Raw genomic sequence first — 24,838 nt, 5'->3', positions numbered from 1 at the left:
TTGTAAGAATGGTGCTTTGCTTTCTTACAAAGCGGAGCCCTTAATTACGAACGAACTCGAGTCACACGGTTCTCGTGGGAGTACTCCAGACGAAAAAGTCACAGGTACTCTACAAAGTTTTGTACGTCTTTTAGACACGTGCGTCAAGCTTTTTGGCAAAAAATCAGCTAAATGAGCATGTGCTATTATTGCATGTCTTTTGGTTTGCTTAAGCAAAGTAAAGTATTTTGGGTTAGCACTATGACACAAACATGGAGGCTTGCAACATTTCGTCCGGTCTCATTTGGTTACACTTCCAGAGATTTTAGAGAGCAAGCCTCCGCTACTTCATTTCCCGTGGCTAGGAGGACAGACCTTTCATTTGAGCTAAGCGGATATCAAACTTTTTTGCGATAGAGTGTTGTTCAGTAAGCTGCACGCAGTGGATTTTAAAGCACGAGTGCCACTGGCGCCACCTCCAGCTCTCATGTGGTGCCTTGCGATGGATTGAGGCTGCCAAGAAGATGATGGTCGAAGAAGGAGCTCCTGCAAAGAAGAAACTCAAGTCCCTCAAAGCACAAGGCTTGGAAGATCCACTAGCCTCGGCCACGGGAACCTTATGACGGCCCAAAGAGAGGAAGATCAAGTATCGTCGTCAACTCGCTCACACAAGGATCTGCTTGCCATTACGTCACCTCTCTACAAAGTTCCCGAAGAAGCACACTGCAAGGATCACCGTGGCAGTGTTCGAGGCATAGATCATGGGCGCCTGGATATCTCGATTCCACCTTAAGATTCCCCAGGTTTATAGTGCCGATTCTGAGTTCTCCTCCTCACTCAAAAGAACACTTTATTCCATAACATTCTTGTGAATTCGTACGAAGATCCAAAGATCAGAGATGCGCCAAATCACCCCTTCTGTATGTAAAATTCAGTGGATAGACGAAGTTCTTCCACTTAGAATAAAGTTGGAAGAGCCGAGAAAAGGAGCGAGCAAAAGCCTGTTCTTGAGGTGACCGGCGAACAACTTGCTAGGCAGCAACCATGCATGTCTGCAACAAAAAAAAAAAAAAAGAATAAAAGAAATCGCAAAAAGAAACGCTCCGTCGGATGGATGGACGAATGCTGCAAAGGAGGATCAGCGATTCGCGAGGTTCTTCCCCTCTTTCTTTCGGTGCTCCTTTCCCCTACTTTCGCGTTCTTGGAGTGAGAAGAGAGTTAAGAGACAACAATCACTCGCAAAGTCTATGGCGTTTCGCCTAGCATATAAAAACCGTACCGATCCTTGCTCGTGTCCGCTCCCAAGGCAGAGATTGTATGTCACCCCGATCGTGTCAAGCAAAGCTGATAAAGATGCCTGGAAAGTCTAGTTTTCCGGATCCTTTCGGAATGAGAAGCTAGCGGAAGCAGCACAAGACGATGCCAAGCTCGGCCACGAACATCACCGTCGCGCTCCTCAACTTCTTCCAGCAAAACTTTGACGCTGACGACCGGGACTCTCGTCTCAAGTTTATCATTTGGTATAGCTCCACTCAACCATTCGATGCACGATTTTTGGCTTCGCACGAGTGTGCTCCCTCCACCATCGCTGGAAAAAAGAAAAAACTGGGAAACGAAAGGGATTATCAGGAAAAGAAAACTTTACATTCAAAAGAGAAAATGCGAGGAAAATTGGGGGATGATCATATGATCGCTTACCAGCGATGAGGATCAGGTAGCCCACGCCCACTGCCTATTGCCTGGAGCGCCTCGGGAACCAGCAGCAAGATTTCCAGCGAGCTCGGCACACTACCTCCAATCGCAAACCCGACAACGGCAATCCCGCCATACAATGCGAGCTCTCCAGCGCTCTTGTCCCGGAACCGGTGATCTACCGGTGGCCATGCCAAGCGCGTCTCAGAGCGTGGGATCATCATTGGTTGCAATGTATGCCAAGGAGGGGTATCTGAGGGTTCTTTGCTAGCTGGAGCGTGAAATCGCTCAACGCGATCGGTCAGGCGTATTTGCAAGACAGCGACCTTGAGGAGAAACATCATAATAAGACGCTCTATAGTTCCTGAAAGCGAGGAAGAACTATTGCACGCCATCGCTGTTCTAGAGAAGGATCAAGTATCCTGGAACGTTTTGGTCTAAGAAAATGCCCAGATTTGGCATATCGATCGATCACAGTGGCTCTTTGATAGAATGCCGTTTTGGGATTGGCATCATGGGCATCGATGATCACCGCGTATTGAACCGCTGGATATTATCACACTGCAAGGCTCCGATTCGGTCAGATGCCAGTGAAAAGCGTTGTTTCTTTGACGACCATGGTAGCAGCGTATGCCCACAACGGGCATGTGGTTCTCGCGGGAAGGCTGTTTGATGGGATTGCTCACAAGGATGCCGTGGCGTGGACGACCATACTAGTAGCGTATGGAGAGAATGGTCATGTCGGGGAAGCTTTGAGTCTCTTTCAAGAAATGCCGAGAAGGGATATAACATCGTGGAACGCAAGATCAGCAGCTTATGCCCAATCTGGGCACCAAGAGGATTGTATCAGGGTCTTTGAAAAAGTGCCTTGCCGGGACTTGGTGCAGCAATTCTGGCTTGCGTGCAGTGTCAATCTGCGGAGGAAGCCAAGGGAATTTCTGATCAAATGCCTTGGAAGAATATCATCTCTTGGACGGGATATGCCCATGCCCGGCATATCAGCGATGCCAAGCTGGCGTTTTGGCGGATGTCACGTCTTGGAACTCGGAGCAGGGAGGAGCGAGAAGCAAGGCTGCTCCCGTGGAACGCAATGATCGCAGTGTACGCTGAGAGCGGTCACCTGGAGGACGCTAGGAGAGTATTTGATCGAATGCGGAGAGGTCCTGGAACTCGATGATCCAGGCGTACGGTCAGAGTGGTCACCTTGGATCAAGCCCTAGCCCCCCTCGACGTCCCTTTTCCGTTAAGGTGGCAGGAACGAAGTCGTCGCCCGGCCAACTCGAGTTCGTGTTCTCTGTTTTTCCTTCTCTTTAGTTCGAGCTTTCTTTTATGATCCACAGTAACGGGGCGTGGTGTATGCATGACGACACTGGTGCAAGCTACACCACATGATTGATCAAACTGCTATGAAACCCAACCCTAGGAAACACCTGGCCAACTCCCTCCCCTCGGCTCTTGTTTGTACCTTCGGTGCCCTCCCGGAGCTCCTTAAGCTCTCACAAATCGAACAGTTAAGCGTGAGATTCATTCAGCACGTACCTCGAATGTTCTAGGCGAAGGTGACGACTAATGTCCATGAATGTGGCAATCGACCCGTTTAAAAGGTGGGTGAGCAGCGGCTCAAAAAACACTTCGAACACAACCTAGCCTATCAAAGGCGAAGGTAATTAAGTGTTTACCTTGTGGCGATGTTCTGCTAAAAGCTTTACATGCGCTCCATCTTGTTCAAGAAAGTGGCAACTACAGTTCAAAGCGAACGGAATCAAGGAAGAACAAGCTGGGCCGTACCGTGGAAATAGATGGATATCAAACCAACTAGGTACGAATTCCCCTCATTCACTGCTGTTTCAAGCATATCTTTGCTCGTCTCCTGAAAAAAATGGTAACCCTACTAAAGGCTGCAATGACGTGGCAGTTTTGATAAGAATTCTAACACGGGGTTCTCGTGGATCACTTTGGTCTGAAATATTATCGCCACTACGCCCACGAGAACCATGTGATCTCGTTCGCCCTTTAAAAAGGTACGGTTCCTACTGCGTCCTTAGTCGAGACTTGGAATCTCTCATCCAGCATGGATTCGCTGCTGGGCATGTCTTCCGCGGCACTCTCGCTCGATCGCGTCAAGCTCCTGCACCGGAGCCCATGCCCACTTCTGCCCAATCGCTCCCGGGGTGCGCTCAAGATCACCGCCAATGCCAGGAAAGAAGCCAATGCAGCAACAGGGGAGTCTGGTAATCCCTCTTTCCCCTCCAAGAAAGGTAGCTCCACTCCGGCCTCGATCATCGATCGCCGCGAGCTCCTGGCGGGAACAATCGCCGGCGGAGCTTCGCTCGCGGCGTCCCCTACTGGTCCCGCGCTCGCCGAGCCCGTGGGATCGCCCACCTTCAAGCGCTGCCAGCCCGCCAACATCGCCAACACCAACACCTTCGTGGCGTGCTGCCCGCCCAAGCCCAAGCGCGACACCATCGACTTCAAGCCCGACACCGGCCCCATGCGCACCCGCCCCGCCGCCCATCTCGTGGACGAGGACTACATCCAGAAGTACAACGAGGCCTACGCCAAGATGCGCGCGCTCCCCTCGGATGATCCCCGGAGCTTCCGGCAGCAGGCCAACGTCCACTGCGTCTACTGCAACTACGGCTACCGCCAGGAGGGCGATCCAAAGTCAACGCTCCAGATCCACTTCAACTGGCTCTTCCTGCCGTGGCACCGCTGGTACCTCTACTACCACGAGAAGATCTTGGGCAGTTTGATCAACGATCCAACCTTCGCGCTGCCGTTTTGGAACTGGGACAACCAGGACGGGGGGAGCTACATCCCGGAGATGTTTCGGCGCGAGGGCACCCCCATCTTCGACGCCAATCGCAACGAGGCAAACTACGCGCCCGCGCGAGTGGATCTCGGCTACGCGCCCGGCGTCGACCCCAGCTTCGGCGAGCCCACCTACAAGACCGACGATCAGATCCGCCAGGACAACATCTCCGTCATGTACAACAACGTCGCTAAGGTCAAGCTCCAGGACGCCTTCTTCGGCGCTCCCATAAGGTACGTGTGCATGGCTAGAAAAAGGTGACGGAGCCATGTCTTATGCAGGAAAGGGAACAATAACGGTGGCGATGGATCTCTGGAGAAAGCCCCACACACGGCCGTGCACGTCTTTGGTGGCAGCCCCAATAACCCTAATGGCGAGGACCTGGGCAACTTCTACTCTGCCGGGAAGGATCCACTCTTCTACTGCCACCACGGTAACGTGGACAGGATGTGGGACGTGTGGAGGTCCCTGGGAAACCAGGACTTCACGGACGCCGACTACCTCAACACCGAGTTCCTCTTCTTCGATGAGAACCAGGACCTCGTTCGCGTCAAGGTGAAAGATTCCATCGACAACCAGACGAAGCTCAAGTACAAGTACGCGTCCATGCCCCAGGACAAGGTCTGGATCAACTACAAGCCACTGCCGCTCGCAAAGACGGCCTTCGCGCAGCCCAAGAGTTCGATCGTTGCTTCGTTGGTTCCTGGAGCTACTGCTATGGCGGCTGAGTATCCACTCGTGAAATCCTCGTCCCAGAACGCCGAGCCTGTCAAGGTTGGAGCGGGCCCGCTGACGATCACGGTGGCGCAGCCCAAAGGCAGCGCTTCGGACGAGCTCCTGGTCCTGGAAGAGATGGTGGTTGGGATGCAGAATAACACTACGTTCAACGTGTTCATCAATCTCCCTGAGGCCAACGAGACCACCACGCTCTCCTGCGCCGAGTACGTCGGCTCTTTCTACAACATCCCCCACTTCATGCCCGGGATGACCGAGTCGAGCACTCGGACCACCAACGCCCGCTTCTCCATCAAGCCCAACGTCGAGATCTTGGGCTTGAAGGACGCGGACAAGCTCGTTGTCACTCTGGTGCCGCGCGGGAAGGACAAGGAGAAAGTCTTCACGTTCAAGGGGGCCAGCATCCAGTACGCTTGATTTTTGATGGAGCTCTAGCTTTCGTTCTGTTTCATTTGGTTTCCTGTGATTGGAAAAAGAACACCAGAAAACCAGCTGGCATGGTAAAAGGAAATCGAAATGGTGTTACTTGATGTTGCAATTTCCAATGTGAGATGAAGCTTTCTACGTAGATCCACTATCTAGACCAAAAATGCCACAATGAGAAATATTCTAAAAAAAATCAAACATACGCTTGCTGCGAATGAAGACTCCTTGAGGCTACTGCTCTACTTGAATCTGTTTGATCTACAACGTGCTAGGAAAGAACATAAGCCACTGTTATCGTTCTTCCTGAATCTCACTAGAGAGGAAAGCCCAGAGGTTTAGTCATGTTACATGACTAAACGCAAGACATTTTCCTGCGATAATTGATACATGAAAGATTCTAAAATCCCAGGAAACCTTTTTCTCTCTTCCTTCAAGTTCCAAGCCTGGTAAAAGTTATAGAGACTGTTCTCTTGACAGGATATTGTCTCCACAATAGCTTCGATTGAGCTCAATATTGAGCTTAGGAATCTGGAGATGTCCAATCACGAACATACAGATTTTTATACAGTGGGGCATGCTAGCCAAAACGTTGTCTCCCCCCACTGTAAAAGAGCGCGGGAAGGAGCCTGCAAAGAATAAGTTTAAGTGTATAAAAAAGAAAAACGAGACAAAGAAGAAGAAGAAGAAGAAAAGATTTTATGGTCTCCGTGGCGCCCGATGGGGCATACCGTGGCTTTCGCCAGATTTCTGGTCTTGCGTCACTCACTGACTGATACGGACAAAGAACAGCAAAGCCAAAAGAATGAGTTACCGTCCCAAGAAAATCAAGTGCGTCGCATCCCGGCCTCGAATCAGTGGAACTTGACGAGATTTGGTAGTGATCTACAAACGTTATGGCTTGTACTGATGCATGGCTCGAACTTCCATCGCCTCTGCCTCCATCGCATCCCTGTAAATGCCCCCGAGACTAGCCTCAGTACCTCCATGAATGATGCCGTGCAAGAGGCCTGCGTCCGCTCGCATCAACAGCGAGCTCACACCAGGGAAAGAAGTTATGCAGCATGGCGCTTGTCCACTGGGGAGCATGGCAGCAGGAAGTACTGGAAAGACTTGAGCAGCTTTGCCTTCTCTAGAGTCGCGCCAGCGCTTGAAGTCTTGACACGCATCAGCACCATATCACAGCCTTCGTCCCTGGATACAGTTTCCAGATTGTACCGTGGCTTCTCTGCCATATCGAAGTGCTCTGATCGCACAAAATCGCCATTCAGGCACTGGGTAGACGACTTGGCCATACGAGCAGGCGTAAGGAGGAACTGCGGGCTGAGCGCCACGCCACTGCCGAAGTGAACCATCCTACTCTCATCCACACTCTGGAGCCTGTGTGTTGCGCGAATGGCTTTCTTGAGTATGGTTGGATTCCTTCCATATACTGACCAGCTTGGGCTTGTAGAACTAGGAAGATCATCCTTCGGGAAAATAAAACTCTACTAAACTTTCCCTTCCTAGATTCACTGCTACCTCTCCTGAAACCTCTTTCAGGAGCTTTTGTTCTTCTCGACACATCTGCTGGATACTAGGAGTTACATAATAAGGCAGATCACAGACATAAGGCACATACCCGAAAGGCTCCCGCATTGCAAACCCTATTCCTACCCTTATTAAGGAGAAATTTTCTTCCTCTTTAAGGGAATGTCCTGACGAATCTCTCTCCCGGTATGATTTTTTCATATAAAAAACGTTGCTCGTGTCCGCCACCTCGGTCGTGTCAAACAAAGCTGGAAAAGAAATTCTGGTTTTCCTGGAACGAAACACACTTCTTCACTTCACTTGAAGCCCTTCGGGAGAGAGGATCCGAGAGATTATTGTGCTGGAGTTGCCGCTGCCTCGTCTTCTTCAGGTGGAACAATCTTCAAACGAGAGCCCCCTATTACTATTGCGCCCTCAAATTCAACTCCTCAAAAGCCAGAGACAACTAGACTGAATGAATGCTAAATCAAGCTCTCTCAAATGAGAAGCTGGCGGAAGCAGCACAAGCTCGGACACGCACTCCACACTCCTCTCTTCCACGGCAGCTCGGCGCGGACCTGGATCCCCATCGCGTAGAGCTCAGGAAGACCAGCTCCTGCAAAACTTCGACGCCGACTCTCGTCTCAGGTTTATCATAATGGACTGGTTAAGGAGGTAAACCTTTACCTCGCACACAGCTATAAAAGGAAGGTCTAATTCCTGCTAGGGTTTGTTCTGGAAGAGCCTTGTTCGTGGGGAGTTTTATGTTATTTACTATGCACCTATAGATTCGGCTATTGGCCAAGAACAGGCAAAACTTCAAGAGGAGGTTTTAGAAACTTGAGACAGATCCATCTAGGAAAGGTAAGTTCAGTAGAATTCTGGGCGTCGACTTTGAATCGGGCACGGTTATCTTCCCAGCGGGTGATCCACCCAGATTGGGAAGCTCAGTGTATGGAAAACCAGCTATACTCAAGGAGGCCATTCGTGCAACACATGAGAGTGGGATCGTTAGCTTTGGCAGTGGCATAGCACTCAGCCCGCACTTCTTCCTTACATCTGCTCGTGTGACCAAGTCGTGTACCCGGTGCCTGAATGGAGATTTTGTGCGACCAGAGCACTTCGATATGGCAGACAAGCCACGGTACAATCTGAAAAACATATCCAGAGACGAGGGCTGCGACTTTGCGCTGATGCGTGCCACGACTTCATCTAGTGCTGGGATCCTCTGGACTTTAAAGAAGAAGACAGAAAAGCCAAAGCTGCTCAGATCATTCCAGTACTTCTTGCTGCCGTGCTCCCCCGTGGACAAGGAGCCGTGCTGCATAACTTCTTTCCCAGGAGTGAGCTCTGTGTTGATGCGAGCGGACTGCATGGCACCATCTGGAGCATCTACAGGGACGCGATGGAGGCAGAGGTGATGGAAGCCCGAGACATGTTCCCATATAGCTCACAAGTGGATATTGAAGCCATGGCCAAGAACATCCTGTTTAGCAAGCTGCATGAAGCCTTGGGAAATCACTGTACAGGAGTTCAGACTGCATCGATTGGAAAGATGGCGCGCTCTTCTAAATGTGGGTGGAGGACAACTTGTAGTGCCCTGTGTGGAAGCTGTGGAGCGCCTGTTTGTCCTGTCAAGGGTTATGGCTATTTCTGCGCTTGGCACACTGGAGCTGCTCCAGCTAGCTGCGACGAGCGTGCCTTTGTGGAGGCATATTTCCGGAATGTGCTTCAGGATCTGAGGATGGCGTTTGGAAGGCCTGGGATTTGAGTCCTTTCTTTCAGTGGATTTTGAAGCACGAGAGCCACTGGCGCCGTCTAGAGCTCTCGGGTGGGGATTGAGGCTGCTAAGAAGACGATGGTGGAAGAAGAACCTCCTGCAAAGAAAAAGCTCAAGCCTTGAAGTTACTGGACTAACATATGCGTGATGAGCTTTATCACATTATTCATCCCACCATTCATTTGTTGAAGGAACTTCCGAGGCTTACGGGGTCTCATGATTTTTGCTGATTCCTCTACCAACTGGATGAAGAGCACTTCTTTTAATCTTATAACTACACAATTCTACATTTATAAAAATTATTATATAGCTACCATCAAACGATACGAGCTTCAGAGAGTGAAAAGCTTTTAGTTATCAGCTATTTAAAAGGACGTGTGACTTAGATTTTACTACTACACAAGTTGGACATGAGAGCGCAGCCAGCCTTCCTGTCCGCCTCCTCCATCCCGAGCAACGATCCAAACGCGCCCCTCCCGGCCTCCACGCTCTCGCAAGCGCTCAACACCGTCGTCCAAGTCACTCCACTCGGCTCAAACGGCATCTCCTCCGCCAGCCTCACCGCCTCCTCCACCCGGTTGGCTCGCCCCAGTGTGTCCATCACGCAGTGGTAGTGCTCGATGCGAGGAGCCACCCCGTGCTTGGACTCCATCTCCCGGAAGAACTTCCAACACCGATCCACCAGACCCCCGCGGCTACACGCGATGAGCAGCGAGGTGTAAGTCACGGCGCTCGGCTCCCATCCCCGGCCTAGCATCTCGCCCAGGAGCTGGAAAACTCGGTCGGTGTCTCCCTGGGAGCTGTAAGACGTGATGAGCGCGTTCCAGGTGATGGCGTCCGGGCTGGCGATGGAGTCGAAAGCTTGTTGCGCGTGGTCGAGGCCGCCGCACTTGCCGTAGGCGTCGACGAGCGAGTTGGCCAGCACTGCGTCGGACGAGGCTCTGCAGCGGCAGATCTCCGCGTGGACGAGCTTGGTTGAGCTGAGAAGACCGAGAGCTCCACAGGCCTTGAGCGCAGCAGCGTAAGTTCTAGCGTTGGGTGACGAGCTCCACGAGTTTTTCTGCCTCTGGAGCCGCGAGAACAAGCCGAGTGCCGATGCTGCGTCGCCGTTCTCCACGTAACCGAGCATCAGTGCGTTCCACGAGGCCAAACCGTGGCTCGAGGGACTTTGCTCGAAGATCTTCCGGGCGTTGTCCATGCTGCCACACTTGGAGCAGAGATCCACCGCTGCGCTTGCCACGAAGATGTTGGATTCCAGTCCCCGCTTTACTGCCTGATCGTGGACGGCCATCCCGCGCTGCAGCCACTGTTTTTTCTTGACAAGCTTCCCATCGCCACCATCTTTCGAAGCCTCGCAAGTGCAAGCTCTCATCGCGGCCACGAAAGTCTGAGCACTCGGCCGGCAACCCCGAGCTTGCATCTGATCGAAGAGCCCGAGAGCCAGAGCTCCTTCGCCGTTGTCGACGTATCCCAGTATCAACGACGTCCAGGAAACCACTGTCGGATTCTCTATCCTGCCGAAGACTCGGGAAGCGTCCGCCATACTTCCACACTTGAAGTACATGTCCACGAGCGTGTTGGCGACGAAGATATCCCGCTCGAAGTGCTTACTCGCAGCTCGAGCGTGAATAGCCATCCCTTTCTCGAGCGCTCCCATCTTCACCAGCTTCTCTCCGCGGCCTTCCTCTTCCTTGGCTGCCAGAATAACGCAGGCTTTGAGCGCGGCAACACAGCTTCGATCGTCTGGACTAGCTTCGTCTTCTTCGTTGGCCATGCGGACAAACAAATCGAGTGCTGCTTCCGGCTCCCCGTTCTCGGCATACCCCAGCATCAGTGAGTTCCACGACACCGCGTTCCGCCTCGGCATTCGCTCGAAAGCTCTCCAAGAGTCAAGGAGGCTTCCACACTTGGAGTAGACGTCCACCAGCGTGCTCCCGACGAAGATATCCGCCTCGCAGCCATACTTGACGGCCTGCGAGTGCACGGCCACGCCTTTTTCCAAGCACACCACCTTGACGAGTTTCCCATCGACTTTGCTGCCAGCCTCGTCCCCGGCCAAACTCGAGCAGGCCTTCAACGCCACCACGAAGTTCCTGGCGTTGGGAGTGCATCCCTCGCCCAGCATCCGTTCCAGCAGCTCCAAAGCCCGCTCCGAATCGCCACTCTCCGTATACCCGAGCATCAGAGCGTTCCAGGCGACAGCATTCCGGCTCGACATCTCGTCGAAAACTCTGCTAGCGCTGCTCAAGTCCCCACATCTTGCGTAAAAGTTGACGAGCGCACTTCCCAGGTAGATATCCTGTGCTATAGCTAAAGCTCCCTGTAATACCCTTACGGCTTGGTGGTGAACAGCCATTCCTTTCTCCAGTGACTTCATCTTCACAAGCTTCCCGTTGATGTCCTGGACAGCTTCCTTCGTTGCCAGTCCAACACACGCCTTGAGAGCCACCACGAAGGTGCGCGAGTCAGGGACGCAGCTAAACCTCCGCGACTGCATAGCGGAGAAGAGTTCCAAGGCCTGTTCCTCCAAGCTGTTCTCCGCATAACCCAGCATGAGAGCAGTCCATGCCACGGCGTTGCAAAGTGGCATTCTGTCAAACACGCTGCGAGCGTCCACCAGGCTTCCACATTTGCAGTACATGTTGATGAGAGTTGTCGCTGCGTAGATGTTGGAGCTCTCTCCAATTGCTACAGCTCGGGCATGGATTTTCCTACCTCTGTCCAAGTCCTTAGAGCTGCTGCAAGCCTTCAATTCGGACACCAGAATGAAAATCCTCTTGGCTTTTTCCAGTCTCTCGAGCGTGCGCTGTTGGGAGCTCCTTACCTCTGGACTGGAAATCCTCTGCATTCCTAAGCTACAAAACCCTATCAAACCCTCAGTAGAACAAAAAGAAAAAGAGCTCAAATTTCGTCAAACCGTGACCGTGCTACAAGTCAAGAGACTGGCATCCTCCATAGCTTCTTGTTCTTCTTCTCAACTGTAAGAGCACACAGGTGAGTAAATGAGAAACGAATCAATCTTACTACATCACCCATCATCCTTGAGACGGCTGAAATGCTCGAATCCTGCTGGAGAAAAACTCGAACTTTTAGCTAGACACTCTTTAAAATGCCTCACCGAGGCATTTACAGCGAGCAAAACCTTGAAAGTTGCGAAGCACTGCTGCTCCCAGCGAAATCCTCGTAGCATTACGTTTCTTGGGGACAGGGGACAAAGGTACAGCAGACCTGGAAGGACAAACAAGCTTTTTCGTGAGAGACCGAGAAACAGGAACTGGAAGGAGGAAAAGCAAGAAGACCCGGAGCTGGAAGAGGATAATCCATCCTGCTCCAAATGAAAACCACCAGAAGAGCGGGACGTTGTGACGAATGTAGCTCGATGGACGCGAGGAGAGGGCGAAAGTAGTCGGGCGGGAGGAGCTGCTACTCGCCCTGCTACCACCAATCTCGCAGCCATAGCCAAAACACGTCTAAACCCCACACCCTCTCTTATCGTTTCTGACTGGGAACTTAATTCCGACTGGCCGAGAGATAACACTGGAGAAAAAGCTCTTGTTATTCGCGATGATAAACTCTCGCCAATCTTGTCAACAAGCAAAGAAGACTATCCACGCACCTCAAGAAATTCAATAGCATCACCTGGCAGGAAGAGACCAGTAAAACATGCCATGGAAAAGAACAAAGCAATGAAATCAAGAGAGAACCTTGATGCTTCAAAACACTGCTCTCGTGACGGTTCTGACGCTACGCTTTTCGGAGACCTTAGGCAGTGCTGGAGCCAACCTGGGTAGAGAAACACAACACATGAACCACCATCCAGAAACAGGGAAATACAAAGGCACTAGAAAAGCTGGACCAAATGAAAAAATTCGTTTTGCCTGAAAATCTGGGTTGATACAGGTACCTCTAGCTGGTGATCATAGCTCAGGGAAGACAAGAACAAGAAAGAAAAAACACGGAAATAAAAGCCACAGATTCATCTGTGACAACGGACGATGGACTCCAAGGATAGTGTGCTAAATTCTGAGAGACTCAGCCATCATCGTCCTCTAGACTGTAGCAGCGGCCTGAAATTATCGAGAGACACCCACTTCAAGAAAATGCCTGCAACCCGAAAACACGCATGAAAAAAAAAAACAAAAAATGCCGCAAGACAGAACGAGAGACCACCCCTAGATCCACACAGAGAAGGAAAAAAAAACAATGCAAGCAAGCTTCATAGCAAACAAAGACAAAGGAAGAATTTTCCTTACATTCTAGGCTCTTCGATCCACCGGAAATCAGCGAGACGAGCCTGGACGAGGCCGTGGCATTGTGCAAAGGAAACAGCGACACGAGCTCCCGACGAAGCCTAGCAATTCGATCGAAAGAATGCCAAAAGAGAAATAAATGTATACCTGGTCTTGATTCGAGCTTCTTCGAACGATCGAGGCAACGATCGATGGAACTGGTACTGCGGTTGGGCGCCGGAGGACCTGGGATGGAATTGCGGCCTGGCAGCGCGAGCGCGGAATGCGAAGCGCCCCGCCATGCGACCTACATTGGCCGCTGCCATAGCCCTAGTCTAAAACCCTAGGGTTTATAAGCTCTCTAGAAGAAAAGCCATGGCGGCAAGAGTGATGAGGCGGCTAGAATTGCTTCCCCAGCTCGGGATTCCAGGCGCGCGGCCACTGCGGCGATCGATCGCGATTCCATCGCCGGAGGGGCAGGCGAGCGCCAGGATCAGGTGAATTTCCAGTGCATGGATTCGATCGATCGAGCACAAAGGAGATTTTGTTTCCAGGATCCACAGGGGGATTTCGTCCATGGTGCCCAAGCACAGCGCCACGGCGGCGGCGCGACTGGTGACCGGGATCGCGGTGAGCTCCGAGGCGACGCGCTGGGAAGGTTAGCTTTTTCTCGCTTTTCTCGCGATCGAGAGATCGATCAGTTGGTTGTTCTTTGAGCTTTTCGACAGGCATTCTCTTGAAGTGGATGTTCCTCCAGTACTGACCGAGGATTGACTGATCGATGGTAGCTCATGACATTCCCTGCAGAGAGCCTGATCAAATGTAGGATAGTAAAAATGCAAATGCTAGGGTTCCTCCTCTTAGGGTTTCTACGAATTAAAAAAAGTGGAGAGCTTTGAATTGGTCCTTTGGGGTCCATCCAAAAGTTTCTAGAAAGCTCCAAGATCCCGGGAATTTTTTAGGGTTCCTTGTACCACCGCCAGGTCTCCAAACACACGTCTCAACCAAAGAAATCACAATCAGCTCATTATGACAAGGCCCAACCCTCCACACACCCAAGAAAAGGCCAACACAGAATTCCCAAGCTCGTCCATAAACACGAAGTTAAGCATTGCTGTCCCCCTTGGAAACACGTTGTGGCGAAAAAAAACCCAAAGAAAAGAACTCCAAATAGAAAAGAACTAAGTACCAAAAAATAAAAAAGAACTTCACGTTGTCGCACAAAAATTAAAACTTTGCGTTGTTGCGTCGTTCCCATCGTGGCACGTAGCCGGCGCAACAACCATCTCCATCACAGCGACCGCCGTGGGATCAGCATATGCTCCAAGAATATCCCCTTCGTACGCCTGCCGTACGCTAAGGAACCCACGGCTGAGATCAGCCGTCGTCATGCAGGGGAATATTCCGTGGAATGTAACGTAAAAAAGATGACCTAAAATGGTAGTTACACATAACTACGTTACAGTAGGAGACTCTGACAGCTGGCCCAATTCGCGACTTACCCCACGTAAAAACAAAGAGCGTGTCTCAGCGTGTGTGAAGAAAATCCCCGGCCCAGGGAGGGACTGGGTAACTTCTTCGACGTGGAGTAATTGCAGAAGATAAATACCCGGCCCTGGGCTTACCCTATTTCGCCAGGGAGAGAGAGAGAGAGAGCTCTGCGCGAGAGAGTGAGGGAAGAATTTCTTTCCAGCCCGCAGCGAAATCTCTTCGGCGCGATGGCATTGCAGGCGATTCTCAGGAAGATCGCAGCGCTGGTGCTGCTGATTGGCATTGTCATCGCGGCGGCGATGCCCATGGCAGCGCAGGGAGCACGAATTGGAGCAGGGGCCATGTCTTCGGCGATGGAGATGGATGATCTCTCCCTCGCGGAGCAGCAGGGCGTCATGGATCTGGGATTGAAGATGGATGCCACCACCAGGCAGCTCCTCGCAGAGGATCCATACAAGACCTACTAGATTGGAGCATGGGAGAAGAGGGAATCGCCCAAATGGAATGGGGAGGGGTGGATTGGAGCGAAAGGAGGGATTTTTATTCTTTTCACTGGTCTAGTATAAGTAGCAGCAGCACAAAAGCGGGGAGGAGAAGAGTTCTTCGTCGTTCTTCCTTGGACTTCTTCGCTTTCCTTCCGCTGGATTCCTTCCTCCTCCTTCCATTTGGCGATCTCGATTCCTCCATAAGATTGTTTGTAGGCGAGGCAGCATTTTCCCCAGGTTTGTGGAAGTTGTGAGCAGTTTTTTCCCCTTTTCTCGTTTTCTCGTTGTCAACGTTTTCTTTTTGGTTCTATCGCTTGGTTCTCTCGATCAGAGGATAGCGCCCTCCAAATAACACTCTCGATTCTCTCGAGCGTGCAGCATTTGTGTTTCTCCTCCTCGCTCTCGTGTAAAGAAAAGAAAAATTTGTACTCTCCATTCCACAGGTAAATAACACTCTTGTGAATTCTATCCATGATCTCCAAAAAAAACTCTAGCCAGACGTGAGCTATCGAAAGCGCCAAACACACCTCTCTCGCGATGGATCGATAGAAAACTCCGCGGCAGCATTGGAGCTAGCGATTAGATTACTCGCGCTTCCGGATCAAAGTGTTCTTCCACTTAGAATAAAGTCGGAAGAGCCGAGAAAAGGAGCGAGCAAAAGCCTGTTCTTGAGGTGACCGGCGAACAACTTGCTAGGCAGCAATGGCACCAACCATGTCTGCAGAGCAAGCACGTAAACACGAAAAAAAAAAAATTCACAAAAACAAAAACAAAACAAAAAAAACCTTACAGCACCTTCTCTATAGGACAAGTGTGCTCTGCTGGCTGCCGTCGGATGGATTCGACGGCCGGGATGAGCGAAAGGAAATGCTGCAAATCCCGCCAAGACCACCCAGAATTTGTCCAGAGCTTGCAGACGACTTAAGGGGATGCGGTTGTAACTGATCGCGAAGTTTTTCCTTTCTTTCGGTGCTCGGCCTCCTACTTTCGCGTTCCTGGAGTGGAAGAACAGAGAGAGTTAGAACAAAAGTGGAATGAATGGAAGTAATCACTCACAAAGTCCATGGCGAGATCGTTGTTTCGCCCATTATTTTTTCGCCTCTCCGTGCTTTTGCTCTTTGTGATCTCCAGACATCAGCATCACCCTCGTAAATGCATCCTGACGTCGATGCTCCCGCATCTCTCTCGCTTCTTCAATGGTATAAATTTTCCCTCTCGTAGCATATAAAAAAACGTACCGATCGTTGCTCGTGACCGGTCCTACTATAAGGCAGACCCGAGAGAAAGATTGTATATCACCTGGATCGTGTCATACAAAGCTGGAAAATAAGTGCAAGAAAAGAGAAGTTTAAGGCGAAACCATACCTGGAAAGTCTAGTTTTCCTGGAACGAAACGCGCTTCTTCACTTGACTTCTCGCTCTTCGGGACGCTGTAGTGGAGGGCGGATCCAAAGAATTGTTGTGCTGGAGTTGGCGCTGCCTCGTTTTCTTCGGGATGAGCAGCTGGCGGAAGCAGCACAGGACGATGCCAAGCTCGGTCACGAACAGCACCGTCGCGCTCCACACGTAGAGTGTCCTCCTCCACTTGTAAACCAGCGACTTTTTCCACGGCAGGTCGGCACGGATCTGGATCTCCGACGCGTAGAGCTCCGGAAGACCAGATCCCGGCCCGAATCCAGCTCTCGGCTCCAGCAAAACTTTCACGCTGGCGACGTGCACGGGACTCGCGCGCGGTCGTCTCAGGTTTATCATTTCCAGCTCCAGGATTTGGTACTCCCCGGCCACGTCGAGAAGGACCGGCACTGAGTAGATGAGCGTCCTTGCGTAGCGTATCGGGACGCTTTGAAAGCGGAGCATGCACGGGCGACTGGATCTGACGACGACTTCGTTCCGCGCTGAGAGTATCTCCGCTGCCACCTTCACGGAAAAAGGACATGCTTGAAGTCGAACAAAGAAAATGAAAGCAAAGCAAGGAAGAAAAGAGAGTGAGTTCTCACCTGGAACATTCCAAGTTGCCGGTTATAATCTGACTCTGGGAGAGTTAACGACACCCCGACGCGGAGCTTATCCCAGGAGAATGCTGGCGGCCACCGTGAAAGCTCTTCGCCAGTCCCGGCCTCGGAGATGAATCTAAAGTATGCGCTGGGGCGAGCCTCGGTGTAGTTGAAGTAGAGCGGAGCCTTGACGTCGAGAGGCACCTCCACGAACTTGGTCACGTAGAAGTACTCGACGAGTAGCACGGGCAGGACGAGGAAGGCGAGCATGAGCAGGGCGTAAGTCACCGCTAAAACTCCCCATCCAAATCTCTGGACGAAGCTGGCGAGCCGTGGAGCGAAGTCCGACGCGAGTGGCTTGACGCGAGAGTTGAAAAGCTCCGAGAGGTTCTTTCCCGCAGCGCTGGTAATTTGTACCGGGTCGAGGACGAAGGCATAGAGCAACCCGAGGGTGGAGACGGCAGTGGTGCACGCAAGGAAGATGACCTTGAGCTGCCAGGCCACGGCAAGAATGATGAAATTCGCTGGCCAGAAGATGAGACTGCTCTCGTTGCCATTGTCGACACTGTCCGGCATCTTGTAAACTTCTCGCCTCGCTGCTTGAGGCTTCTCGCCAGCTTCTTCTGCTGAATCCATGAAAACTGGCCGGATAACGTCGTAAAAAATCCCGGCGTCGCGCTTGGAAACTTGCTCGAGTTCTTCGCTTCCAATCACTTCTGCGGTTATCTCCGACTGGTGGTCACTTCCAGCTTGACGAAGAGCTCTTAGTCGATCTGTGAAGCTCGTTTCGTCCGTGTCAAGCGTTGGAACCTGCTCGAGCGAGTCTCTTTCGCTCGGTTCTAAGCTCACCTCGGGGTGGTGGCTTTCTCCTCCATCAACTTCATCTAATGTCTCTGTGGAGCTCGTCTCGTCGGTGTCATGCCTGGGAACTTGCTCGAGCTCGCCGATCCCGTCCAAGCTTTCTCGTCGCGAATCTCGCTCTGGCTGGACGATTTCATCGTCGGAAGCCTGCTCGATTTCGCTTATCTCCGAGTGACTATCCTCTTCTCCTCCTGTAAGGCTATGGCTCCCGTTTTCCCCCTTTTCTAGAGCAGCTTCTTCCTCGCGTTGCCAGTCCAGCGAACGATCCTTGCATTTCTTCCTGTTCCTCAAGCTCCCATTCCGCCCGCTACTCATCTCTTTGCGGGGCTCATCCGGGAAGGCGAGCGCGTCACTGAAAGCCTCCTCCTCCGCCATGATCCTCTCTAGAAAATCCTCCTCGCTGCTCTAAGATCACATACCTCGCCGCAAGCTCTTTCTCCCCTCCCTAGCACAGGAGTTTAGGGTTTAAAGAAGAACCGATGAAGTGGCATTTAGGCCAAGCATATCCCTCGACAAAGATTAAAGTTAATTTTAGGGTTTTCGTAAGTATCAAGAAAAGGGTCTAACGTAAGAACTATTCGTGAAAAACTCTAAAAATCCGAGAAGAGAAACTTTAGAATGGTCAACTCAATCACTCTTTCGAATAAAGGCAGGGGAATCTCTTCTTCTTATTTGTGTACGCCACCATCAATTTTTCCACAAAGAAAAAGATGATCCAAGCATCTCGATCAATCTATCTTCCACAAAGAAAAAGATAATCCAAGTCTTGAGAAACCAAGAACAAAACTTAAATGGATTTCTCACACATAGATCAAGATAGCCTCGCTGGCAAGCTAATTATAGGGTTCTTGCGAGAGAAGGCAAACTTTAAAAGTATAGTGCCAGGCCCATGCCACCTTTTTCAATCTCTTCAAGTAAAGCCGTACGGAATTCTCTTATTGTTGGTCCACAAAGAAAAAGATGATCCAGGTGCGCAGCATCGATCAATCAATAGTTTGGGTAGTACAATCTACTGGTGACATTGACGATGAACGTATCGCCATCGATGGAATGCGTGATGAGGTTCGCGATCCCGCGCGCCATCTCAAAGTCGCCAGTGCCGCCCACCACCGAGATGTCCCTGCTGGGCGCCAGGATAAGATCCGCTCCCATGAAGTTGAGCGTGCCATTGTACTCCTCGTTCTCGATCACCGCCGAGAAGAGGAGCAGCGCGTTGAAGGCGATCCCGGCCTGGGTGCGATCGTAGATGTAGACGCCCTGGCCGCGGCCCAGGAGCTTGGATTCCAGCGCTGGCGCCAGCGTGAGCGAATCGTTGAAGACGATGACTTTGCCGAATCCCAGGCCGGTGATGTTGTGGTTTGGGCCGGCCACCTCCGCGGCGGTGTTCGTCCATGGATGCGTCGTGTTTTGGAGGGTGTCGTGCCAGAAGAACTTGTACGTGGAGGGCCTCTTGGGCGATTTGGGACTGGAGGAGTGATGAGCGGCGCGAGCGGGGAGGATCAAGAGAGCGAGAGCGACGAGGATGATCTCACAGAAGAGAGTTTTGCAAGAACTTCTATGATCCATTTCTTCTTTGAAAGGTGTACTAATGGAGAGCTCGAGAGATCTTGGTTTCTTTCTTTCCTCTTTGGAGAGAAAAGCCCTGGCATTCCAGAGAGAAGTATGGGTTGATTATATACTGGAAAAGCTTAGCTGCGAATTGTTGACCACCATAGCAAGTTTCCATCGCTGCAGTGCTTCGGATGGAGATGCTCTGCGGACATAAAACATATGGTTGTCTTCTCCTCGTTCTTTGATTCGTTTTTTGACCTGTAAGAAATAGATTGACCGGTAGTTCCAAAAAAATAAAAATAAAAATAAAAGCAAAAAATAAGAGAAGTAGAAGAGTGTTGAAGAACCTTTTTCGTCGCAATGGTGTCCGACCCGTCTCTTCTCCGAAAATTCAAAGAGGCGAAGATGATCATCTGCCAAACGTGAAAAGAAATGTCTATGTAAATCGAAACTGTAGCGATACCGATTTCTCTTCTCTAAAAATCTCAAGTGCCACTAGAACTTACTGTACTTACTGTGGAGATCCTCAAAATCTTGCCAGTCCAGCGAGCGAGCCATGCGTCGTGTAACAAGTAAAAAATTAAGAGCGCTGCTGTCAGCCTGCTTGTGCCAAAGATCCACAGGTTAAACTAAAAAAGAACCAGACCGCCATGTTCATGGACTTCGTGGAGGCTCTATGATAGAGATTTTGAGGCTTTGAGCTATAGTTAGACCTCTTTTATACCCTGCAGGTTCGTAAAGAAAAAGCGTATTGAGAGTATTGTGTGTCGAATTTACAAACCGGTGTCGATATGATACATGCCAAAACTTACAAAAGCCAAACTGATGATCAGGATGCACGCGCAAGCCACTGCTTGCACATGTCTTCGACTGGCAATGCGCCAGTCATTCGAGCCTGGAAAGAAAAGAAGACAGAAGATAAAACATGGCATGCAAGTGTCTTGCTTGCTTACCTGTTGCCGAACCCATTCAACATCTCCAATGTTGTTGCTGCGAGAGGCGATCTGGAATGCCGTTTTCAAACGTCCACACATGACACACGCCAAAACTTTCCTGCACAGGGGCAAATGTTTAACCAAAAAGGAAAGCAAAAGAGCTCGCCACGCACCTGTGAGTACTCGACAACATCTCAATAAGCCTGTCGGGCCTCTCACGGTGCCTGTTGGCATAGACCGAAATGGCCGCTCCAATTATCTGGAACGTTATAAAAGCGTTAGCTGCAAAGCACCTCCTTCGAAATAATAACCTGGTCGAGGTCCTCGTTGTCGATCGTTCCTTTGATGTTTCGTAGCAGATCTACCAAGTTATTGTACTTGCGTTTCTCTGCCAACGCAGCAGCTACACCAGCATATATGTAGACAGCTGCAAACAGAACGCCAGACAATGGTATGCACGACTTTTGAAAGAGTGATTACTCACCAGGAAGTCCGAAGTCATAGATTATTTGAAATGCCAAGTCAAAGTTTTTCTCCACAAGCGCCTCAGCCACTTCGCACCTTCGTCTGGAGCGCGATGAACACTCGTGAGAAACTACGCGAGGTAAAAGGAAATACGCACTTGAAAGTATCGTTGTCATTAGGATTTCCAAACAGAGAGCGTTTCCATGGAGGGCCGTCCGCGTCGCTGAAGCATTTCACCACTTCCATCTGAAAAACAAGATGAAATAAGCGTCAGGCCCACGCGAAGTTTCAGAAGAGCCAGTACCTGAACAGACAAACGTGCAGAAAATTTTATCAAGTCCTCGTCAGTCAGCTTTTCAGATGGACTCTTTCCACGAGAAGCCTTTGCCGCCGACTTCACGTTCTCAATCGCTTGCTGACGAGCAAGGAGCCCTTCCTCAAAATGACCCTGTCATTCAAATAAGCTCACAATCATTCACAAACCATTGATGAAGAAGCGTACCTTAGCACGCTCAAGATTTCGAAGAGCTTGGTCTTGTGTTGCAGAGTTTAAAAAGAGCTGGATGCAGCACAAACCGGCTGCAATGTAGTCTTTCTTCAAAACCTGCACAACCATCCCCCTTAGTTTAAGTTCAACCATGCAGGAAACCGGTACCTGGAACCGGTAAAGATGGTTGAAATGCCGGTGTGTCTCGAAATAAAAGCATATGCGAGTCAGTGCTGCAAATGTATGTTGCGAAACTTGAGTATCTTCGCTGCTAGCAGGAGAAATCCGAGTCTCTATCACATGCTCCAAAATCGGGATAGCTCCGTATCCAACACATAAGTCACATAAATCGTCCACTGTTCCATATTCTGTTGTCAAGCTTGTGACGCTTCCAGATGATAAGTTTGCAGGAATTGGAGGAAGAGTACCCACAGGGAAGAATAGCGAACAAGCTTCACGATAACGACCATGTCGAAACATGAAGCCAAGAAGCAGCGAACGACCATACTGCCCAACCAGCCACAGTTGATTATCTACCAGCTGGTAAATCGAAATAGTTACCTCGTCCAAGTAGTACTTGCATTCCTCGAAACGGACATTATCCAAGTTGCTCAAAGGAACCGAAATCTCGTCCGCATTAAAATAAGAAAGTCGCTCTGACGCCTCTTCCGTAGTCCTCCTGGATCGATCAGCTCTTGTGAATGTTGGTATGTAAAGAACGTTCAAATATGAGTCTGCGGAAAGCGAGTCATCCGATGAGCTTGAAGCGCTCTTCGCCATGTGAACGTACCTATAGCAGGCAAACAGGTTAACAAAGTCGAGAGAGAATGACAACATACAGAGAACGTGCAGCATGGACATCAGCAGCAGGGCATGCCTCCACATTGTCAACTATTCTCTGAACAATCTTGGATGAATCTTCCTTGTATAATTGAAATGCTTTCCTGTAAGTTGCCAGGTTAGAGTGATAAGATGGTCAAACAAAAAGATACTTGCTTGAACTTTAGCCTGGCTTGCGCATAATGTTCTATCCGAAGTAGTGCGTAACCCCATGCTTCCCAAACCGGAAAAACGTCGATCTGAACAGTAGTATTGGTCTCACACAAAGCTAGCAGCACCGAGAAATAGTTACCTTGCATTTCGTGCATGTGTATACGGCCATACCATATCGCTCCTCCTGGATCAAACGGTCACGAAGGAGAAGCGCCGAGGTTTCGTCTGCCACATCGCCTACAGAGGCAGTGACACCAGAACCGAGTAAAAAGTGTAGCAGTTCCACCCGGTTTAACCATATGTCAGCTTCTGACAATAGTTTCGTGAGACTGGTCGCAGACTGACTGTCAGTACCGGACTCTGAAACAGTATCTGGACTTTCCTGGCTCGGTGCTTCTTTGTTGCCCAAGAGTTTATGAAGCTGAGTTCTAGCATCCAGTAGTACCTGCAAAAAGGATTGGCGAAGAAGAAACAAGCCAAGAAAGTGGTACCTGGACAAAAGTTCCCGCTGCATGAAATGCTCTTTCAATTGCTTCCGAGCTCGCTCCAGCTGGTAAACAGTCTGCACTGAGAATACTCTGGACTTGAGAAACGGCCAGTTCAACCGCAGACTTGGCAGCACTTGCTTGATCAAAACAAAGAGACAGAAGTGCCTGCACAGAACGCTAGTGAGAATAAAAACAAAACAAAACAACCAGCGATAGCTACCTTGAACAAGACAAAACTAGGTGCACTGTCGTACTTATGAGAGCTACGAACGGCTTCGTCTTTGACAGGATCACCAGAGAGAACTCCATCTGTCATAGTTAGAGGTGCAAGCTTCTCATAACCTTCCGGTCCGAGTCCAATTGGTCTATCCTCCTGATACCCAGCCATAGCTTCCCAAGCGGCCTTCTGTGATGGTGGAAGGGTACTTTTTCTCTTTCGGGTACCATCGATTTTATTCCTCGCGTCTCTCGGTGTCCAGGTGAATCTTCGGTTATTGCCATTTTTGTTCCCAGAGGCCGGCTTGATTGGAAGATAATGTGTTTGCCGTTCGGGAGATGCAGGTGCAACATATACAGCTTTTGAAGCGTATGTGATTATGAGTTTGTCATTGCGCAACGATGGAAAAGCATTCAAAAGCTGCAAAAACTCGATATAGTTATAACCAAAATACAGCCAAAAAATTATTGGATACCTGTGACGCTGCCTGGAATTGCTTCCACATAAGGAGTGTCTCTAGTATAAGCTGCGGATGTTCGTGTAAGCCTACGCATCGTTGTTGCCAAGGTAAGGGAAGTGCACCAAGCATTTTGAGGCCCAATGCCAGTCGATCCATCCTGTCGTGCTCTTCTTCCGAGAGAACGCCAATCTGCCGTTTCAAAAGAAAGTGTACCTGCATGCGGTAGTTTAATTTTAATAGTGTAAGAAGGTTCAAGTCAACAAAATGTTACCAGAAGCTGTTTAGAATGCAAATTTGGTAGCTGCTCCATCGCAGCCATTGCAACCGGCAATGCGTCCTCGGGGTTGTTCAGTGAACCGAGAAACCTGATAGCCTCAGCTGGACCTCCACCACTTATGGGATCTGCTGTAAGTAGCTTCACTAGCTGCCGACCTTGGAGCTCCCTCCGTAAGTCATCTGAAAGTTTGAAGGACTCAGCAATATCTAGCGCTGCAGTAACAGCTCCTTTGCCAGCAAGCCTCAAAGCTAGGCCCTCGGGATCTCTATCACATAAGGACTCAACCTGAAGGCAAGACAGTCATAACAAGACGCGAAGTATAATGTCGCAAACCTCTTGCCAGTTCTCAAACTTGACGTCTTCTCGCAATATTTGGCGGTACTGTTGCAGATGCTTTTTAACCCGAATGACCTTTGCAAGACTAGCATTTAGACACAACGTTGATAGAATAACCCGAAACTGCTAATACCTCTTCATAAAGAACATCATCAGTGGGCAAATGGCAGCTACACATGGTCAACACGTCGATAGCCGCATCCAGCTCCCAACGATGCAAGTACCTAAACGCCAAGCCGGCGTTTCAGATATACAACACAAATTACATGCCTTACTTGAGAGCAAGCGTCGCTGCTAGGCGTTTGTCCTTCAGACGTATACAGTATTGCCAGCTACTGTTCCACAAGTTATGGTGGAGGCTCAAATGACTAGAGCTCGGAACGCTATCTTCACCTCTTTCGATAAGAAGTTGCAAGAGTTTGTCCGGAGCTCCAGCTTTTAGCCATCGATCGGCAAAAGTTAACGCGTCTACAAGCTTCCCATTCTTGATTAAGCTTTGGAAGAAACAGAAAGGAGAAAAGACATGTCAAAGAAAAGTATAAATAAACGCTTACCTCTCCACAGCCTCGTGATATGGATATTCATCTTCCCAAACGTGATTAGCAGGAATAGATTGTTCTTTGATGACAGCACCTTCAG

General features: G+C 50.2%; 7 protein-coding genes across 14 annotated transcripts in view; 1 reads left to right on the top strand and 6 right to left on the bottom strand.

Annotated features, from left to right (window-relative positions):
* Window positions 1–1,471: 1,471 nt before the first annotated feature.
* LOC9638396 lies at window positions 1,472–2,439 on the bottom strand. The gene is made up of 2 exons (XM_024681862.1): window positions 1,678–2,439; window positions 1,472–1,584 (listed from the first exon to the last, which is right to left on the bottom strand). Exons 1-2 carry the CDS (start codon window positions 2,064–2,066, stop codon window positions 1,512–1,514), a joined length of 462 nt encoding a protein of 153 aa, XP_024537630.1. The 5' UTR covers window positions 2,067–2,439; the 3' UTR covers window positions 1,472–1,511.
* Window positions 2,440–3,697: 1,258 nt separating this feature from the next.
* On the top strand, window positions 3,698–5,786 carry LOC9638395 (polyphenol oxidase I, chloroplastic). Its single transcript, XM_024681851.1, has 2 exons — window positions 3,698–4,716; window positions 4,765–5,786. Exons 1-2 carry the CDS (start codon window positions 3,743–3,745, stop codon window positions 5,633–5,635), a joined length of 1,845 nt encoding a protein of 614 aa, XP_024537619.1. The 5' UTR covers window positions 3,698–3,742; the 3' UTR covers window positions 5,636–5,786.
* A 3,526-nt stretch (window positions 5,787–9,312) lies between these two features.
* On the bottom strand, window positions 9,313–11,778 carry LOC112348706 (pentatricopeptide repeat-containing protein At5g27110-like). Its single transcript, XM_024681745.1, has one exon. It carries the CDS (start codon window positions 11,776–11,778, stop codon window positions 9,313–9,315), a length of 2,466 nt encoding a protein of 821 aa, XP_024537513.1.
* A 32-nt stretch (window positions 11,779–11,810) lies between these two features.
* LOC112348747 lies at window positions 11,811–13,508 on the bottom strand. Of its 5 annotated transcripts, none has more exons than XM_024681861.1 (6): window positions 13,328–13,508; window positions 13,184–13,281; window positions 12,635–12,713; window positions 12,073–12,158; window positions 11,963–11,999; window positions 11,811–11,908 (listed from the first exon to the last, which is right to left on the bottom strand). In XM_024681861.1, exons 1-6 carry the CDS (start codon window positions 13,483–13,485, stop codon window positions 11,905–11,907), a joined length of 462 nt encoding a protein of 153 aa, XP_024537629.1. In that variant the 5' UTR covers window positions 13,486–13,508; the 3' UTR covers window positions 11,811–11,904. The 5 variants fall into 5 exon arrangements, with proteins under 5 accessions (XP_024537629.1, XP_024537625.1, XP_024537627.1 ...); XM_024681857.1 differs by lacking the exon at window positions 12,635–12,713 and adding an exon at window positions 12,230–12,467; XM_024681859.1 differs by lacking the exon at window positions 12,635–12,713 and adding an exon at window positions 12,230–12,467 and having other exon boundaries at window positions 11,963–11,996.
* A 1,884-nt stretch (window positions 13,509–15,392) lies between these two features.
* On the bottom strand, window positions 15,393–18,433 carry LOC9649799 (seipin-1). Of its 3 annotated transcripts, XM_024681853.1 has the most exons (5): window positions 17,133–18,433; window positions 16,501–17,052; window positions 16,192–16,434; window positions 15,931–16,130; window positions 15,393–15,853 (listed from the first exon to the last, which is right to left on the bottom strand). In XM_024681853.1, exons 1-2 carry the CDS (start codon window positions 18,363–18,365, stop codon window positions 16,510–16,512), a joined length of 1,776 nt encoding a protein of 591 aa, XP_024537621.1. In that variant the 5' UTR covers window positions 18,366–18,433; the 3' UTR covers window positions 15,393–15,853; window positions 15,931–16,130; window positions 16,192–16,434; window positions 16,501–16,509. The 3 variants fall into 3 exon arrangements, with proteins under 3 accessions (XP_024537621.1, XP_002976810.2, XP_024537622.1); XM_002976764.2 differs by having other exon boundaries at window positions 15,393–16,130; XM_024681854.1 differs by lacking the exons at window positions 15,393–15,853; window positions 15,931–16,130 and having other exon boundaries at window positions 16,306–16,326; window positions 16,374–16,434.
* Window positions 18,434–18,824: 391 nt separating this feature from the next.
* LOC112348743 (disease resistance response protein 206-like) lies at window positions 18,825–20,189 on the bottom strand. 2 transcript variants are annotated; one of them, XM_024681836.1, is made up of 2 exons: window positions 20,057–20,189; window positions 18,825–19,954 (listed from the first exon to the last, which is right to left on the bottom strand). In XM_024681836.1, exon 2 carries the CDS (start codon window positions 19,554–19,556, stop codon window positions 18,978–18,980), a length of 579 nt encoding a protein of 192 aa, XP_024537604.1. In that variant the 5' UTR covers window positions 19,557–19,954; window positions 20,057–20,189; the 3' UTR covers window positions 18,825–18,977. The 2 variants fall into 2 exon arrangements, with proteins under 2 accessions (XP_024537604.1, XP_024537605.1); XM_024681837.1 differs by lacking the exon at window positions 20,057–20,189 and having other exon boundaries at window positions 18,825–19,799; window positions 19,889–19,906.
* Window positions 20,190–20,277: 88 nt separating this feature from the next.
* Window positions 20,278–24,838, bottom strand: part of LOC9638393 — a 9,116-nt gene continuing 4,555 nt past the window's right edge. The window contains exons 17-37 of the mRNA XM_024681744.1: window positions 24,754–24,832; window positions 24,475–24,693; window positions 24,333–24,423; window positions 24,197–24,274; window positions 23,858–24,148; window positions 23,602–23,799; window positions 23,130–23,546; window positions 22,913–23,074; window positions 22,561–22,866; window positions 22,425–22,507; window positions 22,268–22,372; window positions 21,990–22,218; window positions 21,597–21,935; window positions 21,444–21,545; window positions 21,246–21,389; window positions 21,099–21,187; window positions 20,961–21,043; window positions 20,788–20,903; window positions 20,650–20,735; window positions 20,495–20,594; window positions 20,278–20,436 (exon numbers count right to left, since the gene is read on the bottom strand). Of these exons, the coding sequence (XP_024537512.1) occupies window positions 20,371–20,436; window positions 20,495–20,594; window positions 20,650–20,735; window positions 20,788–20,903; window positions 20,961–21,043; window positions 21,099–21,187; window positions 21,246–21,389; window positions 21,444–21,545; window positions 21,597–21,935; window positions 21,990–22,218; window positions 22,268–22,372; window positions 22,425–22,507; window positions 22,561–22,866; window positions 22,913–23,074; window positions 23,130–23,546; window positions 23,602–23,799; window positions 23,858–24,148; window positions 24,197–24,274; window positions 24,333–24,423; window positions 24,475–24,693; window positions 24,754–24,832 (3,383 nt within the window). The 3' untranslated portion in view covers window positions 20,278–20,370. The remainder of the gene's footprint in view (window positions 20,437–20,494; window positions 20,595–20,649; window positions 20,736–20,787; window positions 20,904–20,960; window positions 21,044–21,098; window positions 21,188–21,245; window positions 21,390–21,443; window positions 21,546–21,596; window positions 21,936–21,989; window positions 22,219–22,267; window positions 22,373–22,424; window positions 22,508–22,560; window positions 22,867–22,912; window positions 23,075–23,129; window positions 23,547–23,601; window positions 23,800–23,857; window positions 24,149–24,196; window positions 24,275–24,332; window positions 24,424–24,474; window positions 24,694–24,753; window positions 24,833–24,838) is intronic.

Source organism: Selaginella moellendorffii, unplaced genomic scaffold, assembly GCF_000143415.4.
Source record: "Selaginella moellendorffii unplaced genomic scaffold, v1.0 SELMOscaffold_32, whole genome shotgun sequence".
Lineage (NCBI taxonomy): Eukaryota > Viridiplantae > Streptophyta > Lycopodiopsida > Selaginellales > Selaginellaceae > Selaginella > Selaginella moellendorffii.
The sequence above is the reverse complement of the archived record's forward strand: the minus strand, read 5'-3'. Positions and strand labels throughout refer to the sequence as shown.

Bases quoted from the DNA above. Each gene is read 5' to 3' on its own strand.
- LOC9638396 (XM_024681862.1), bottom strand. From the start codon at position 2,066: ATGGCGTGCAATAGTTCTTCCTCGCTTTCAGGAACTATAGAGCGTCTT. The intron at 1,585-1,677 runs GTAAGCGATCAT...TTCGTTTCCCAG, and splicing joins CTACCTGATCCTCATCGCTG to TTTTTTCTTTTTTCCAGCGA.
- LOC9638395 (XM_024681851.1), top strand. From the start codon at position 3,743: ATGGATTCGCTGCTGGGCATGTCTTCCGCGGCACTCTCGCTCGATCGC. The intron at 4,717-4,764 runs GTACGTGTGCAT...TGTCTTATGCAG, and splicing joins TTCTTCGGCGCTCCCATAAG to GAAAGGGAACAATAACGGTG.
- LOC112348706 (XM_024681745.1), bottom strand. From the start codon at position 11,778: ATGCAGAGGATTTCCAGTCCAGAGGTAAGGAGCTCCCAACAGCGCACG.
- LOC112348747 (XM_024681857.1), bottom strand. From the start codon at position 13,485: ATGGCAGCGGCCAATGTAGGTCGCATGGCGGGGCGCTTCGCATTCCGC. The intron at 13,282-13,327 runs GTATACATTTAT...TCGAATTGCTAG, and splicing joins GAAGCTCGAATCAAGACCAG to GCTTCGTCGGGAGCTCGTGT. The intron at 12,000-12,072 runs GTTTTGCTCGCT...GTTTTTCTCCAG, and splicing joins AGTGCTTCGCAACTTTCAAG to CAGGATTCGAGCATTTCAGC.
- LOC9649799 (XM_002976764.2), bottom strand. From the start codon at position 18,365: ATGGCGGAGGAGGAGGCTTTCAGTGACGCGCTCGCCTTCCCGGATGAG. The intron at 17,053-17,132 runs GTGAGAACTCAC...TTTTCCGTGAAG, and splicing joins GGCAACTTGGAATGTTCCAG to GTGGCAGCGGAGATACTCTC.
- LOC112348743 (XM_024681836.1), bottom strand. From the start codon at position 19,556: ATGGATCATAGAAGTTCTTGCAAAACTCTCTTCTGTGAGATCATCCTC.